This window comes from Sphaeramia orbicularis, chromosome 14, assembly GCF_902148855.1.
Source record: "Sphaeramia orbicularis chromosome 14, fSphaOr1.1, whole genome shotgun sequence".
In the NCBI taxonomy this organism is placed as follows: Eukaryota; Metazoa; Chordata; class Actinopteri; order Kurtiformes; family Apogonidae; genus Sphaeramia; species Sphaeramia orbicularis.
The window spans coordinates 17,306,620-17,324,199 of NC_043970.1; the positions used below are offsets into that span (position 1 = coordinate 17,306,620).

The 17,580-nt window shown below is 35.5% G+C and overlaps 1 protein-coding gene across 3 annotated transcripts in view; it reads left to right on the plus strand.

Moving 5' to 3' along the window:
* Positions 1-17,580, plus strand: part of clip2 (CAP-GLY domain containing linker protein 2) — a 93,435-nt gene that overhangs the window by 45,754 nt on the left and 30,101 nt on the right. Inside the window, exons 5-9 of one of the 3 annotated variants that reach the window (XM_030154178.1) lie at positions 4,774-4,987; positions 7,019-7,216; positions 7,313-7,416; positions 8,591-8,651; positions 14,091-14,195. In XM_030154178.1, coding sequence (XP_030010038.1) covers positions 4,774-4,987; positions 7,019-7,216; positions 7,313-7,416; positions 8,591-8,651; positions 14,091-14,195 — 682 coding nt within the window. Of the gene's footprint in view, positions 1-4,773; positions 4,988-7,018; positions 7,217-7,312; positions 7,417-8,590; positions 8,652-14,090; positions 14,196-16,197; positions 16,249-17,580 lie in introns of all 3 variants that reach the window. The other 2 variants (XM_030154179.1, XM_030154180.1) reach the window with 2 other exon arrangements.

The window sequence follows — 17,580 nt, forward strand, 5'->3', positions numbered from 1 at the left end:
TGTCTGCATAAGTAGGCCTAGTTTCGACTTCAGTAGCACAAAGAAGTTACCAAACCAAGCTGTCTGCCATGTGTAATTAGGCTGTCAACTATAATTATCACCACTTTCCTATCCCTAAGAAACAACAGCAGAAAAACTGGGAGGGCTGGTTGTTACGTGTAAATCTACTGTATGTCTTTCCTTTCTGTTTGCGTGTGAGACTCTTGTTTATGTGATGAGCTGTAACTAATCTGAGTAAGTATGACACACAATGTCCATGAGTGCACAAACTCCCCCACATACTGCAAACAAGTCAAACCACCAGTTTATGGGGTGGGCTGTAAAGGCTGTAAAAGCCCACTGACACGTTTTTGGTTTTTTGTTTTTTTTTTTAGAATGAGCCATTTACTGCAAGATATAATGGTGATACAGAGGGAGTCACTTTATAGTTGGTCCATCATTCAATTATATCACTAGCATTTCCTGTATCTGAGGGTGAACCGGAGTAGTGTGTTGTTTAGTAAAAATAGAACGGACTAAGCAAACACTAGTTGTAATAAGGCATTTTATATTTTGTAGGGAAAAATGAGGTGTGATCAGTCAGGTGCAGTTAGCAACTTCACCCCTAGATGTCACTAAAAACCACACATTGAGATTTTTTTTTTTTTTTTTTTGTGATTTAGTGATTTATTCCGAACATGCAATGAAATTTAACAGCTATGCACTAGCAAAACGTACATAATAATACAAATATCAAGAATCATAACAATCTTAGACAGAAGAAAAGCACAATAGTTCCATTTACACGCCCAAAAAGGGGTGGGACGAAGTGCAATTTATTTAATCCCACCCCCTCTCCCTACAATATTGTTAATAATATATGTCCCTCTTCCTTTTACATTACTTCTCTGTATTTATATATCTATTTTTCACACACACACACACACTCATTCATCCATATACACATACATATATTTATACATATACACAACATACAAATACACATATAATCTTTTACCAATGCCTTTCTTAGTTGTGCTGGCGAATAAATAAACAAACTAGAAGCACTCGGAGAGCGCAGACCTCCGCCAAGGCTGATCAGTGGGCCCCCCCGTGGGCCCCCCCACCCCCGATCACCACCAAAATTTAATCATTTCTTCCTTATCCCATTTCCAACAAACCCTGAAAATTTCATCCAAATCTGTCCATAACTTTTTGAGTTATGTTGCACAATAACGGACAGACAAACAAACAAACAAACTAGAAGCACTCGGAGAGCGCAGACCTCCGCCAAGGCTGATCAGTGCCCCCCCACCCCCCCCCACCCCCCCCCACCCCCACCCCCGATCACCACCAAAATTTAATCATTTCTTCCTTATCCCATTTCCAACAAACCCTGAAAATTTCATCCAAATCTGTCCATAACTTTTTGAGTTATGTTGCACACTAACGGACAGACAAACAAACAGACAAACAAACAAACAAACCCTGGCAAAAACATAACCTCCTTGGCGGAGGTAATAATAACTAACTCAAGGAAGGAAATATATATGTAAACAACAGTGAACAAATTGAAGGTTGAATGTGTTTATATGTAGTATTAATATTCCAATCCCTCCACCGCAGGGAAGTCACGTACCAAAACACACTTAGTTCTACCAAAACCACCAAGGAATAAACGCAGTGTGTCCACAGATTGCATCACTCACTGAATAAACAGGGTTCCAGTGGGGTCTTAAAAAGTCCTAAAAGTCTTGAATTTACAAATCTGCATTTAATATCTTAAACTAGAAAAGCACTCAGAGAGCACAGACCTCCGCCAAGGCAGATCAGTCATCTTTGTCCCCCATCCCCCCCACCACCAATATTTAATCATTTGTTCCTTGTGCCAGTATCAACATTTCCTGAAAATTTCATCAAAATCCATCCATAACTTTTTGAGTTATCTTGCTAACAGACAAACAAACAGACAGACAAACAAACTCAGATGAAAACATAACCTCTGCTGTCCTTGGCGGAGGTAAATAGTCTTTAAAAGGTATTAAATCTGATATGATAGGTCTCAAGTTATATTGCCATAAACTTGCTGTATTGTGTTTAAATGTGTCTGGGAAATGTCCAGGCTGCAAAGAAAGTAATGTTAGTCGACTCAGTTCCACCCCTTTCAACCTGACAATTTTTTTTGAAATGAGGAACCAATTGTCACTAACTTTGCAGCCCATGGTGAGAAATGACTCGGAACAGTGGGAATCACCCTGGAAAAAATCTAAATCTTACCAAGTGTATTTTTCTCATTTCTAGTCAAAATATCTCATCACACTTAAAATAAGACAATCACCTAAAGAGTAACTTTTCAGTGACATATAAGAACTTATTTTTAGGCAATAGATCTTGAAAATCTTATTTCAAGAAGTCTTACCAAGATCATTTTCAGTTCTTCCACTGGCAGATTTTTTTTTTTTTTTTTTTTGCTTAATTCAAGCAAAAAAAAAATCTGCCAGTGGAACAAGTGAAAATTATCTTGGTAAGATTTCTTGAAATATGATTTTCAAGATCTATTGTCTAAAAATAAGTTCTTATATCTCACTGAAAAGTTACTCTTTAGGTGATTCTGTCTTATTTGAGGTGTGATGAGATATTTTGACTAGAAATGAGAAAAATACACTTGGTAAGATTTTGATTTTTTCCAGTGCAAGGTGGTGCAGTAAATAAATACATTTTCCTAAATTCTAGGAGTCCAGAATTCTTACTGGTATGGCTGTGAAATAGGTTTTAAATTCTGTTCTGAGTAGTCTTTAAAAGGTCTTAAAAAGTCTTAAATTTAACTTGTAAAAACCTGGAAGAGCCCTGAATAAAGTATAAAACTCATTGTTTACACACATCTGTATTATGGAATTGTTAAGTTTTCTTTGTCAAACTAAAAGTCATAGCTGGTTATTTAGATAATCGCTCAAAATATCTGTGTCTGATCAAATTTGATAGTTTACATTAGAGCTCTGTTACGTAAATTTGACTTTTTATGTAAATATGTACATACATGTTACATACACTTTACACGTCTTTACAGTTTTATTTTTACGTTTTTTTTTTTTTTTTGGTGTTATCTTTATGTTGCAGGCACATTTTCTTTGCTGTACACTTTATCCTGTTGCTGCCTTAATCAGTGAATTTCCCTGTTGTAGGATCAATAAAGTTCCATCTTATCTTATCTGTGAGCTTAACTCACTGCCACAGTAAAACCACAAATCACCTCCGTTTTCTGTACAGTTTGTGTTGTCAATATCTGCACTAAAGATCCGTTTGGGGTCATCCAGAGGAGGTCAGAACTGTCACGGTTTAATCTGAACCGCGTATCAATAAACAGCAATTTAGCAAAGATAATAACGTCACATGATAACTTTATACCTTCATAAACCTCATAAACTCTCCCTTTTTTTTTTTTTTTTGTTTATTTCAGACACAAACGTAACAAAACATAGGGGAAAAAAATAATAAAAATAAAAAATAGAATTATAGAATAAAGGACAGTTGTTATTTTTACATTTTAGAAGAAATTCTGTGATTTCATCATCTAACTCCATTCTTTTCATTTATAGTTGTGTCCATTGCATAATTGGTCACAAGTCAAATAATATAAATGCATTATAGAGTATTTTTATGTATAATGACAGAGAGATGCTGAGGTATACTTATCCCACACTCTGCCTGTTTTTGTTTCATCTGTTGTGAAAAGCTCAATGTAAATGAAAATAAACCTTTCATTTGTTCATTAATGTAACCTGAGAGATTTTTTAATTGAAAATGGAGTGTGTTCTGTCTTTTTTAGTACTAACTGCATAACCTCATTTTACTGCCCCAGTATTTTCTGTCATTAGACATTTCATAAGAAACACATGTGACTGTAACTTCTGTGAATTATAGTAAAGCTAACGTTATCTTAGGATGATCATTTTAACACTTAAAAACCTATTTTTGTGGGGAGGGGTTTCTTCACGTGTAACCTTTCTTAAGTGATTCATCATCATTTAGTATAATTTTTCATTAAAAATTAATTTACTGACCATGTATATCTTTATAATAGCTCAGAGTTAATTCAAAGTTTATATATATCCTGAACTGTTTAAGAAAATAAGCGTCCACAATCGCTGTCAAGTCTAGTCAAACTACATTAATTTTACCGTTGAATTAGTTTAGCAAAAAAAAATATATTTTCACCTTCACTTATTCATCTTATGAATAATCCTAGACACATACACAGGTATTTTTGTCCCAACTTCCAATGTTTGTTTTTTTTTTTCTCAAAAGATTTATCAATATTTATTCTAATAGTATCATCTGCATTTTGCATTTTTCAGTGAAAATTGGGTATTTTCCTTTGTTTAATTTGCTGATCATGTAGATGTTCATAAAAGCTCAGATTAAATCCAAAGCTTAATAGATCAAATCAGGAAAAATGAGGAAATAGTGATTTTTTTTCAACAAAATACATCATTAACTGAACATAAAACAAGTGTCTCCATCCACTGTAGTTTATCAGAGTACATAGGATTTACTGGTGAATCAATGCTGTAGAAGATGACGGTGTTTCTACGTTCACTTTGGAGCCTCTGAACGTCCAAATGGGTCATATCTGATGACCATGAAAATATGACAAACTTTATTTTACCTCAATTATTTCCATGTGTTGATAGGATTAGTGGATAAACAAGTGTTAAACATTATAGATCAGTACATGCTCTTTAGGTCTTCTAGGGTTTAAGCAGTTCTAAGTCTTCATTCTTTTCCATTCTACAGATACTTTCAGTGTCTTCCCAAGTTTGGCCTGTTTGCTCCGATTCACAAGGTGATCCGCATCGGCTTCCCCTCCACCAGTCCAGCCAAGGCCAAGAAAAGTAAGCGGGTGGCCATGGGTGTCTCCTCTCTGGCCCACAGCCCCAGCAGCTCCTCCATCAGCTCCGTCAGCTCGGTGGCGTCCTCTGTGGGAGGGCGACCGAGCAGAGCAGGACTGGTAAGATAATGAAAACATAGCTTTAGCATACCTACTGCTGCAGCTCTACGTTAGAAAATGGGCTAAAAATACCGAAGATGGAAGGATTTTTCCAATTGTTTGTAAATATATATTGCAGAAAAAATTTGAAAGGCAGAAGAAGATGTGGTTTATTGATGTGGAATACTGTCTTTTCTGCTGAGCAGCTCCTGCAGCTAACAGAAAACTCCAGTAGCTCCTGTCAGCACGCTGGGTCTTCAAGACTAATATGCTCCAGGATGTTTGGCAACAGGCTAAAATGAATGGGGCATCAGGGTATCTCACATTGATTTTAGTCTCAGCAATGCATGCCAGATCCCAGATGAAGAACCCTCCTCTTTACTTTGCTTAATTGTTTGCAGCAGTGTCTGACACCATTAAATGCAGCTATTCTGATTGGTCAGGCTGACCACTGCGCAAAAAACCTGACTCACTGTGCCTCCTGAAGATACTGGATATACAACACTAAGTGCATATCTGTACTCTGCATCACTAATATGTACATATTATGATGTGTACAGGTGCTGAGGTCAGTCAGGTACTGCATCTAAAAACAAAGGGATTAAAAACGTAACATCTATCAGGGTGAAAAGTAGTACAGCAAAGCCTGAAGTCTTGGCTGGAGTATGGCACATTATGGTAATGATTTGGAATGTTGTACAGATGATGTCGGAAGTTTACCTTGGATAAATTCATTAATACTTTCATTTTTCTTTTTGCATATATCTTGAAAATAAAATCAACAAACAAAATGATGTCAAAGAAGCATCTACCAGTACAGATTTAAGATGAAATCCACATATTCTTTGACTAAATGCATTGAAAGCCACCATTTCTAATAACCCATTTCTATATATATTCCCTTTGTTTGTGCATTATGTCCAACTCTTTTATGGTGATGATGTGATTTTACTAATAATTTTATCATATATAATATATTCTCAGAATTGTTGATAAATCATCTAGGGCCTTCTGGAAGTAGATTTTGACAATTAAAAATATTCTTGTCATTATTCCTCAACTGAAGGCATATCTGTGGGTTTTTTGGGGCGCCTCCCTTTAGACCCAATTTTCCTTTGCTTAGCATCATGGGAAAATCCGCTGAGATTTTGATACATCTGGTTTATCCTTAAGAAATAAAATGAAGCAACTAGGTTATCTGAACTGACAATGGGAATATATACCAAAATGAAATGTTCAGCAGTGAACTGAAAATAGTTGTCTTTTTTATCAGGTTGTGTCTGAATAAATGTGTTCTCATGAGCAGTATGTAGGACAAAACAGTTTTATTTAAGTATAAAAATTAACTTACTGTACTTCATTTTAGTTACGTTTCAGATTGCATTTTTGAAATGATCCATCTCCTCCTTAATGGGTTGAGTTGAAAATTCTGTGAAAACTCTTAAAACCGTCTTAGATCAACAGCTGAAAACTGTTTTTCAGAGTCATGAAAAGTTGACTTTTCACAGAGATGTGCTTCTTGTAGGGCTGTCATGTTACAAACGTGATGATCTTATAGAATTTTATACAGTGGTTTAGATGAAACAGTAAATAAATTACATTAAATATCTTCTGAAATAAAATACATGACAGCTACTGTAGAATTAATCCAAAAACGTCATATAAACAATAAAACACTGACAATTTTACTACACAGTGACTACTTTGACTTTTCATAGTTTAATATATTTATATATTTAACCCATGTAAGATATCGAATGCTTGTTAAGAGTATTTTAAGTCTTATTAGTGTAAATGAACTGAATATGGTGTAAATTGAGGCTCATGTGTTATTAGTGAATCCTGTCAAAGAGCACCATCTAGTGGTCAAATAAATTATTGCATCTGGTATCACCTCTGGGAAGCTTGTGTTTGTGATTTCATTGCTAATCCTTGCAGTCTGGTTTTGACCTTCTGTCTCCCACTCTGCATTATGTTATCAGTTAAGACTTTCCTTCCTTCCTCTGGACCCACTTTACTTAAGATTAAGTGTTTTTTTCTTTTCCTCTTCAGTTGACAGAGACATCATCACGCTATGCCCGGAAAATCTCCGGTACCACGGCGCTCCAGGAAGCCTTGAAGGAGAAACAGCAGCACATCGAGCAGCTTCTGGCAGAGAGAGACCTGGAGCGAGCCGAGGTGGCCAAAGCCACGAGCCGCATCTGCGAGGTGGAGAAGGAACTGAGCATGCTCAAAGCACAGCACATGCAGGTACGCAACAGATGGTGGTCAACACAAAAAAAGCAACAAACTGGATTTTTTTTTTTGCCAATATGTTGAAACACTTGCACATAATTTTGTTTACAGTACATGACAGAGAATGAAAGTACCCTGCAGCAAGTCAAAACCATGTTGGCTGCCACTCAGAAAGATAAACTGGAACTGGCCAATCAGCTTGAAGAAGAGAAAAGGTAATAAAGGCCCCTTTTTCCCCTTTTCCCTATCGCTCCTAACCAAGCTATATTGTTTAGTTGCTCTTTACATTTATGATCTTTTTCATTGTAATATGATGTTGTCATTGTTGTTGTTTGTCATTACTCTGTCGTTGTTGTTTTTGGTTTGTTTATTTGTTTGATTTTCCCTTTGTTTATGTGATGTTGTTGTTTTCTGTCCACAATGTCTTGCTAATTTTCACTAATAAAAAAAAAGTAAAAAAAAAAAAAAAAAAAAAGAAAAGGTAACAAGGGGAAAGCTTACATTATAGATAGATATTATCGAAGCATTCCTCCGATCTTTATACCCCACAGAAGAGTTGTAGCAGCAAGTAATTTATGTCCTGAACATTTCAAAACTTAACCTGATGGCAAATTCAGTTAAAAAGTAATAAGAGTAAAATGCCCCAGAGACATATTGTATTAACTTTTTTGACAATAATATCAGACTTTTCACATAGGTCTCATTTTTCAAAACTGGTGAGTGATAGTTTTAATGAGTAATAATATAAAATAATGTGGACATGTGGTAAGTATACAAATGTTGTGCCATGTTAGCCGACTGAAAACGCATGTTTAGAATGTAAACTCAAGGTTTTTATGTTGAAATTGGAATATACAAAGGATGGTTTCAGGCAAAGATGATATTAAAACTGCTATCAGTGGGAAGTGAGGTGTTGAATCAGTATCAGTAAAAATCTTATTACAATATCCAATAGGAAACTTAATTAAAGTTACATCAGTATTGTGCTTTTAGAACATTTTTAGTTAAAGTTAATTGTTAAATTGAGTGCTGTTAAGGTCTATGCTGGTATATTTCACATATCAAACTTGTTTTCTCATCATAATGTAACTAGAATTCTGAAATAATAATCATTTCCATAGTGTCATTTTTTTCACCGCAGTGAGACTTAAAAAAAAAAAAAAACGAATAAAAACATGCATCATTCTCTGTTTCCTCCTGAAGCATGTGTGCAGTATCATGATTTTAGAAGTATAACCTGACGCTCTGGAAACAGTTCATGAACTATACAGACAGCCGTCCCTGTGTTGTTTGATGGACTTGATGATGTAAAACTCCATGTTCTTCTGCAATTCATAACACTTTAATATTTTCGTCCTCTCTGCTGCAACTCCATAAACCAATTTACAGGAAGGTGGAGGATCTCCAGTTCAGAGTGGAGGAGGAGTCCATCACCAAAGGAGACCTGGAGGTATTTAACTTCATGCATTAACGCTGTATGAAATATGGAATATACAATATGTGTTACCATCAGTGTTCAGTTTCTTCCGGTTTACATGAACTCCCGTCTCACCAGAACATGATTTCAAACGCAGTATATGTACAATATCAGTTCAGGTTAAGGTTAACTCACTTTATTATCCCTGTAGGGAAATTCAGTTTCTGCGTTTTAGTATTTGCATTAGCACATTAGGAGCAGTGAGCTGCCATTGAAATATATATAATAATAATGAACAACAATAACTAATGTGGCACAAAAATACAAATAATTGTTTTAAGTTCAACCCAAGTACAAAATGTGTTGTATTATGATGTTTTGTTGATTAAGACAAAACACAGTTTACAGTTTCAGGAAGCGAAAACTCAATTAGCTGGTGCACTACCCAGCCCCGCTAAGTTGTTAATGTAATAAATGTAAGTTCTTTTTGATCCTTACTTATACGTTAGTATAGCTCTAATATACAGCATATCTACAGACATAATGTTCCCTGAGACGTTGATGCAGCAGACAGACTATCTCCATCAATACCTTCAATGTAATGTAAAACTTTTAGATCAATACAAGGAAAACCTTAAATGCAAAAACATTTTATACATGCACTGAGTTGTTGTTGATCTGAAATGCAACCTATGATGCATAAACCAAACTTTCAGTTTAAATATGTGCATACGTAAATGTTTACACGAGCACAAATAAACCTGTCTGATTTCCAGGTTTAATGACGGGAGTTAAAACACTAAGTTCAATCTCTCACGATCTGCTGCCACAGACACTTGACCCCCCCCCCCCTCCCTCTGCTTTGATGATTGACAGCTCGCCTACCGGCTGTCAGCTTACACGAGCAGTATGGACATGAAAGCGCAAGCATTCAGTGACAGGTCAACCAAACTGTGTGGATTTACTTGAAAAAACATGAATAAAAAAGGACAAATGTGGCTTATTTTATGCAAAAAAAAAAGTCTGAAAGCAGTAAGATAAGGTCCGTTTTCTGGCCTTTCTGCACCGTGTCTCTTCAAAAAGAAGTTGAATGGAAGGTAAATAGAAATTGTTCGCTTTTGAGTGTGACGCTTCCGTCTGCTGCCTCTGCACTCTGACATTAAATGTTTATACAAAGACACTCATTTGGGACAGCACAGTGTGCAATTTAGCAACAGTGATCAGTAACTTCAAAAAATACTACCAGTTCTCAGACATTCTGTGGACAAAAGACTGACTGAATGCCTCAGAATGTAGATATTTAGTCAACCATCCCAGCACTGAGTAGACGCCACAAGAAGGAGAATAACAGAGGAAATGAGTTACAGTTTGTAAAAAGCTTGGAGTGCACTTAAACGTACAGCAGACAGTGTATAATTGTAATCCACAGAGACATTATCTGAATAGTGCAGTCACTTTACAATAATAATGCGTTTGTTTCTCAATAGTGATGTGTTCGAGTGCATGTTATGCGTCATTCATACAGACTGAAGATTTAGATATGACAAATGAGTAGGAAAATGTTCATCTTTACTGTAAAGATTATTTTGCAAGTGGATGTCACCTCATTGAAATGTAAATGCATGTTTCTTTACTCTTCATAATAAGATCAATTCAAACACAGCTTGCACATAACGTGTTTACATGGATCTCCACTGTTGCCCATAAAGTTGGAATAAAATATTTTTACATCTTCTCATGATATAGAATAGAATAGAATAGAATAGAATAGAATAGAATAGAATAGAATAGAATAGAATGCCCTTTATTGTCATTATACTGAATGGACAACAAAGTTGGAGAGCTTTTAGTTTAGTTTTAGTTTATTTCAGACACAAACATAATACAAAACATAGGGAAAAAATAAAACAAGACAAAAATTTTAAAAAAGAATAATAGAAAAAGGAACAACTGTCGTGCTTCTCCAGCAAACAGATAATTTTAGATCAAGTATAAGGTGCAAAATATATACTCCAGATATAGTCCTACAAGACAGTGCAGTTAACTCTATATACAAATATGAAGATAAAAAAAGGGTAAAAACTAAGAATATAAAAAATGTAAAAATGTATTGCACAGGATGGTTGAATATTTACAGAATTAAAAAAAAAAAGGATTGTGACGCTGTAATTTATTCTCGATAGATAAAGTGTAACTGGGACTGAGTAGGTTATCATTGGACCTGGTCAAAGGTGATGTGTATAAATAGCAATAAAAAGAGGAGTGTGTCTTAAAAGAAGATTATTCCAACTGTATGGGCAAGAATATATTAATAACAATCACAAAAAAATCTTAACATGAACACCTCAGTTAGAAGAGACTAATGTGAAGGTAGAGTGGTATAAACCTTTATTAATCTGTTCAGTAGGAAAGCAATGTTCTAAACCATGTAACGACACAAACGAAACTAGTCTGTGTCATTGGAGCCCTTAAAGGTTCACTGTGTGTAACATTCAGTAGTATCTATTGGTGAAGTGGTAGATTGCAGACAAACTCATCCAGAAGGTGAAATGCCCTTGGTAGAGCCAGTATTTATTTTTCCATTCTATGTTTTTTTTCATTGAGGGCATCAGTACTCAAACTGTGCTATTGCATCAATGTCAGCCTGCATTATAAAGCTATTCCCAATTTATAATGGCCAGCAATATGATAGAACTTCATCTTACATTTAATTAAGGATAACAAGCAGGATTAGAGCAACAAAAAGAGAACATCATGTCTGGGATATATGCTAGACATGGAAACTGCAGTAAATTGTGCCATTTATGTCAAACGTTGTTGGTATGAAGTCAGTTTGACCATCATCACCTGGGCTTTTCATGCCAAATTGTTTATCTTCTGTATGAGAAATAGGTCTTGCATTCTGTAGAAAATACATTGCCACAATAAGCCGTAAGCCACTCAAACCTGGGAAAGAGGCTCTATGTTGTATTGATGTTCCAAACTGTCAACAGAAGGGGGCAGTCATGTCCCAGAACCACAAACGAATACTATGCTACGTATCCACAGACTGTATTGTTTACACACATCTGTATTATGGGATCATCAATTTTTTACCTTCCAATAAAAAACTCATTGCCTGCAATTTTGAGAGTTCAAAATAACACCGTGGCTTAGAATCTTCAGGTGCTGCATCAACTGATAGTTTACATTATAGCTCTGTTAGCTTAGTTCTGTTTTAGGCAGAAAACAGCTATAGGAAAACCACTTATCACCTCTGTTTTCTGTTCGGTTTGCATTGTCGATAATGCACTTAAGATTTGTTTGGAATTGGAATGGAGTCACAGTTTAGTCTGAACTGTGGATCAACAAATGGCAAACTCAGCAAAGATAACAACATCACATAATGCATTTATAGCATAATCCTCAGAATCAAACTCACTTGTGAAGAAAAAACAGTGATTTATTTTTATTAGTTTTTTTATTTATTTGCATATCATAAAACAGCAAGCGAAAAATTAAAAAACATCAACGTTCAAACAAGTAACATCATTGTGCAGGAGAGGACAGAAGCCAAAAAAGGCTTATGTGAATACCTCCCCAGAAATAAACAATACACATCTTAACATCAAACTCTATTGTTTTCATGTAGAGTTGTATCCAGTGGTGAAAACAACAGCAGTGTTTCTAGATTTGATCACTTTGTTACTTTCTTTGACTCTAAAAGTTGTGACTCACTTTTCCCTCTGTTGGTCACAGAAATACATTGGACCTTTGATATGAAAAGATTCAGTTTATATTCCTGCAATCCTGTTTAGATATATTTATTAAATTTCAAATACAGAATATGCCTGCAATCCAATACATTGCAGGACTCTTTAATCTGAGCACATAATGTTTCCTTCAGCTGATATTTGAATATTTCGGCATAAGAATACTACATATACAGGGTGGGGAAGCAAAATTTACAATGAACATTTAGTTGTTTTTTCTCAGCAGGCACTACGTCAATTGTTTTGAAACCAAACATATATTGATGTCATAATCATACCTAACACTATTATCCATACCTTTTCAGAAACTTTTGCCCATATGAGTAATCAGGAAAGCAAACGTCAAAGAGTGTGTGATTTGCTGAATGCACTCGTCACACCAAAGGAGATTTCAAAAATAGTTGGAGTGTCCATAAAGACTGTTTATAATGGAAAGAAGAGAATGACTATGAGCAAAACTATTAGGAGAAAGTCTGGAAGATACTATTGAAGAAGAATGGGAGAAGTGGTCACCCGAATATTTGAGGAACACTTGCGCAAGTTTCAGGAAGCGTGTGAAGGCAGTTATTGAGAAAGAAGGAGGACACATAGAATAAAAACATTTTCTATTATATAAATTTTCTTGTGGCAAATAAATTCTCATGACTTTCAATAAACTAATTGGTCATACACTGTCTTTCAATCCCTGCCTCAAAATATTGTAAATTTTGCTTCCCCACCCTGTATCTCCTTTAACATCAAAAAGTAACATGACCACAATCCACTTTTGAGAATGGTGGTGTGTTCCAGGCTTAATGCTGGACATGACTCTATAAAATGGAAAATATGAGGAACTAGAAAAGCACTCGGAGAGCACAGACCTCCGCCAAGGCAGATCAGTCCACCCCCACCCCCCCACCCCCAATCACCACCAAAATTTAATCATCTGTTTCTTGTGCCAGTATCAACATTTCCTGAAAATTTCATGAAACTCCGTCCATAACTTTTTGAGTTATCTTGCTAACAGTCAAACAAACGGATAAACAAACAAACAAACAGAGAAACCCAGATGAAAACATAACCTCCTCCGTTCCTTGGTGGAGGTAAAAATCCCTCTGTTCTGAGCTACTGTAGATGTAAAGGACTCAATGTAAAGTGCTGAAAACATGATCGTTACTTTCAGTTGATTATACACTAATTAAAGCATAGTTGTTAATATGATATTCTACTTTTCCAGCTAGATCCCCTAAATCTTACACTGTACTTGAACCTTTAAAAGATTTAGGACTGTTGAACACCTCAAAGCAGAAAGTTGTTAGAGTTTGAAAAGACGAACAAAGCCAGTATCCACTGAATTTTCTTCTTCTGTTATTTTTCCCACAGCTTAGATGCTTCAGAGCAGACCGAAGTCCTTTGTGTCTGTCAGAAAGTTCTGTTCTGATTAAACACTCATCTTATGGCTCCTTATTGGATGTTTTTATTTACTGTTGATGTAAAGAGTGAAGTTGACATCTCTTTTCATATTCATTCTAATCAGGTATAAAGAATCTTATCCATGTATCCACAGTGAGTGTGTTTCAGTGCATTTCTCCCCCTGCCCTGTCCTATCAGTATCTGTTGACTCTTCTTCTGATCTCTATCCTTTCACTTTGATCTTCATGGATTTCTTTCTCTTTGAGTCTTTTTTTCTACCATTCTTTTTCCCCTCTGTCTTCCTCTTTGTGTCTCTCTCTCTCTGTAGACTCAGACGAAATTGGAACATGCCCGTATTCGTCAGCTTGAGCAGAGTCTGCTCCTCGAAAAGTCGAGAGCAGAGGCGCTTCAGAAAGAATTAGAGAAGAGGAGGGTAAAAAAAAGGAAAAAAAAAAAAAAAAAAAAGAAAGGAAATATCAAGTCATTTGCCTGTAGCCTCTGTCCTGTGTGCTTCTGCACCCGTTTGCTTCTTTGTTGATTGTAGTGTGATAATCATAAGTCAAGCTGTTTATGGTGATCAGGCTTATTTCCACTATACACATGAAATGAGTCCTTTTAGGGTTTGAATATCAATAAAGATGCTTCACATTTAATATTACTAACTTCATATACAGAAACAAGTTACAGTCAGAGTTCACAGTCAACATCAAACTTCATTTTTGCAATTAATCTTCTTAATCAGAGAAATAAAGTGATTATATCTACAATAACATCAGTGCCAGTTTAATAATCTCTAAGACGGCTCATATCAAAGCTTAAAATATTAGTTAAAATTACAAGATTAGAAGAAGATTAATCTAATTAAATCATAAAAATGCGAAGCAAAGCCTCATTGATTTATATAACACTTTTTGTTCTAAGGATTTTAATAAGATAAGAAAAATACCCAAACAGAAGCACACAGAGGAACTGAATAAAAAGAAGTTTCTAATTTATATCTGAAAGTTGCCACATATCACTACATGTGGTTGATGGTTTGCTTTACCAAAAAAAAAAAAAGTAGCTGAATGTGCATTGCATTTCATTGTTTAATTTAAAAAAAAAAAAAGAAAAAAAAGAATCAGTAGTCTGATAGCACAAAATGTGTTTAAAAATAATAAAAAGTAATGACAAAAATATAAATAGGGTGTAACAAAACCTCTGATAAATAAAATAAATGAGAACAAACTGAGACTGTTGTGGGCGTTTATAACTCTCACTAAAGTAGAAGAAAAATGCTTTTATGTTTTTTTCATTGTTCTCATTTGATACGATACATACGCTTAATATTTTAGGAGGATATAATCTTTTTTGATCATTGTTTTTAGGTGTTGAAGTTTTATGCTAGAAGATGGCAGCATGTCAAATCCATTCACACATGGAATCGGGATAAAAACAGACAAAGCATGTACAGAATTTGTTGGAGCGTCACACTTTTAATGAGCTTTAAACGCTGATTGAAAGTCAATGAAAGTGGAACTAAACCAGCAACAAACTGAAAGAGAAGTCAAATTAAGTCAAAATAAATACTAATTATTACACATTTTTGATAAAGAGACAAACATGATAACTCTTTAAATATCGCTAATTAGCTTTTTTATTATAAATATTGGACAAAGTAGCTATAAATATGTGGCTTTGTGCATTTACAAGCCTTTACATCATGACCTTGAGTTTGGAATTGATACCACAGTTGTTTATATTGAATATGAGTGTGTAACTTGTACTGTGAGCACACATTAACACTATATGCACATGAAAAAAAACAGTTAATGAGCATATTCTGAAGAGTAAAGTCAGCTGCACCGAAACACAGCTGCAGAAAATCTGTTTCCCTCACCCTATAAAGAGCTGCACAATAATCCATAATGCTTTTCCTTGACAAATTTACCTTCAATAGGAAACACAGCGCCAGTTGAACCGCTTCAGCTTTCTCCATGTTGTTCTGTTGCACAAGCTGGTGTTTGTTTTCTGTTAACATGTTAATTTGTCCATCGGTTTAAAGGTTGTTTCTTGGATCAGCTGCACTTTGAGAGTCGTCTCATCTAAATCCCTTTCCTTTATAGACCGAGACACCGTATTGGTTGGAGTTATGCAATTAACTACTCATAAAACATGCTGAATTGTTAATGGTATTCATTAGCGAACACTTAATTAAGGATGCAAGACAAATCATGGTGTTAATGTCCACTTAGCATCAGTTGTTGAATTTAGCATAGGACGTCCTTTACACCACTTTAAGTCGCTCTGCACAGAAAGCCCCTTTCAATAACAGTCCACGGCATCACAAATCAAACCGTACAGCCTGGCGCTTTCAATTTTTAAGCATCAAAAGATAACAAAACACTTTGAAAGAATAGATCTCTATATGCAGTAAGGTCTGCTTCTGCCAACAGGGAAGAGGCACTCATGATGCAGTATCCTTGAGGTTGGGTAAGAGAATCAAGGTGAAAAAAAGACTTGATCTTGTTTTGGCTTTGATCGCTGCTGAGCTATTTCAATTCTTGACTTCAGATTGACTTCAGATGCTGTCGAGGACATTAACCTTGCATAGACTCTTTTACTCTTTTATTCCTTTTGTATTGTGCCGCAATCTGAATGCAATTTAGACAACACTTTTCATTTGAATCAACTAGTAAAACTCTAGATTGTTGAGTAGACTGTTTTCCCAGATGGTTGGAATTAACATCAGTTGCACCGTGCAGCAGGTCCTTCTCTCTTAATCTTGTTTCGTTTTAATTGGATCAAAGTGTGTGGAGGATGTTTTGTGTGTGCGATGTCACTGTGTGGAGGTTTTGCTGTTGGCTTTATTGTATCTGCTTGGCTGCTTCTAGATGATCAGACAATGGCTGCGCTCTACACTCACCTTCCTCTGCACCTACTGTCGAGCTGCACAAATATTTGGACAGTGACACATGCTGCTTTGTCTCTTTACTTCAAAACAACGTGATACAGTGACTATAGTGTTTAAGTGTGAGCTGTCGAGTTAAATATGAGACGAGCTGTATCATATAATCAGTGTAATTGGTTTGTTTGGATGCTCATACACACTGTGCTGCCAGCGCTTTGAGCCTCTGAAATAAAACACAGAAATTACACCGTATGGCCAAAAATATATGGACAATTGAAAATATTCCAGATGTGATGGTTGAAAAGGTCACTTATTGTATGAAATACTTAAATGATACTTAAATTACAGGACAGATCAGACATTTTACATACACCTCGATTAAAAGCAACGGAAACTGTATTCCACCCAGTTTGCCCAATTATTTTATTTTGATGGTGCAGAATTTTAGAAATATAACAGCCAGGGAAGCTAATTATACTTTTTTTTTTTTTTGTTCAGACAAGGTCTAGTTTTTTTAGATGTTACCTAAAAAAAAAAAAAAAAGAAAAGTATAATTACATAAACAGAAGACAAAATGAACATCATTAGCCTTAGCCAGGGAAGCTTTTGTTTACTTTCCCACATTCTCGGAGGGTCAAAAGTTTGTTAGCCTTAAGCTCTGTTGGTACTATGTTGGAGGTTCAGTAGGTTAAGGATTATTGTTCAGTTTAAAGAAAGTGTTCTATCCAAACTTTAACGTCATTAACGTTTTCATGGATACATTCATCTACAGGAGTCATCTCCCTCCCATGATGTTAAAGCTTATTTAGAAGAACCTGAAATGAAATAGACTCTTGGATCCCTTCTGGGAAGATGTTTTGAAAGATTACAGATGGTGCAAATGTTCTGTCATCTTTGTTTTTGATCTAAAAAGCAGCACTTCATGACT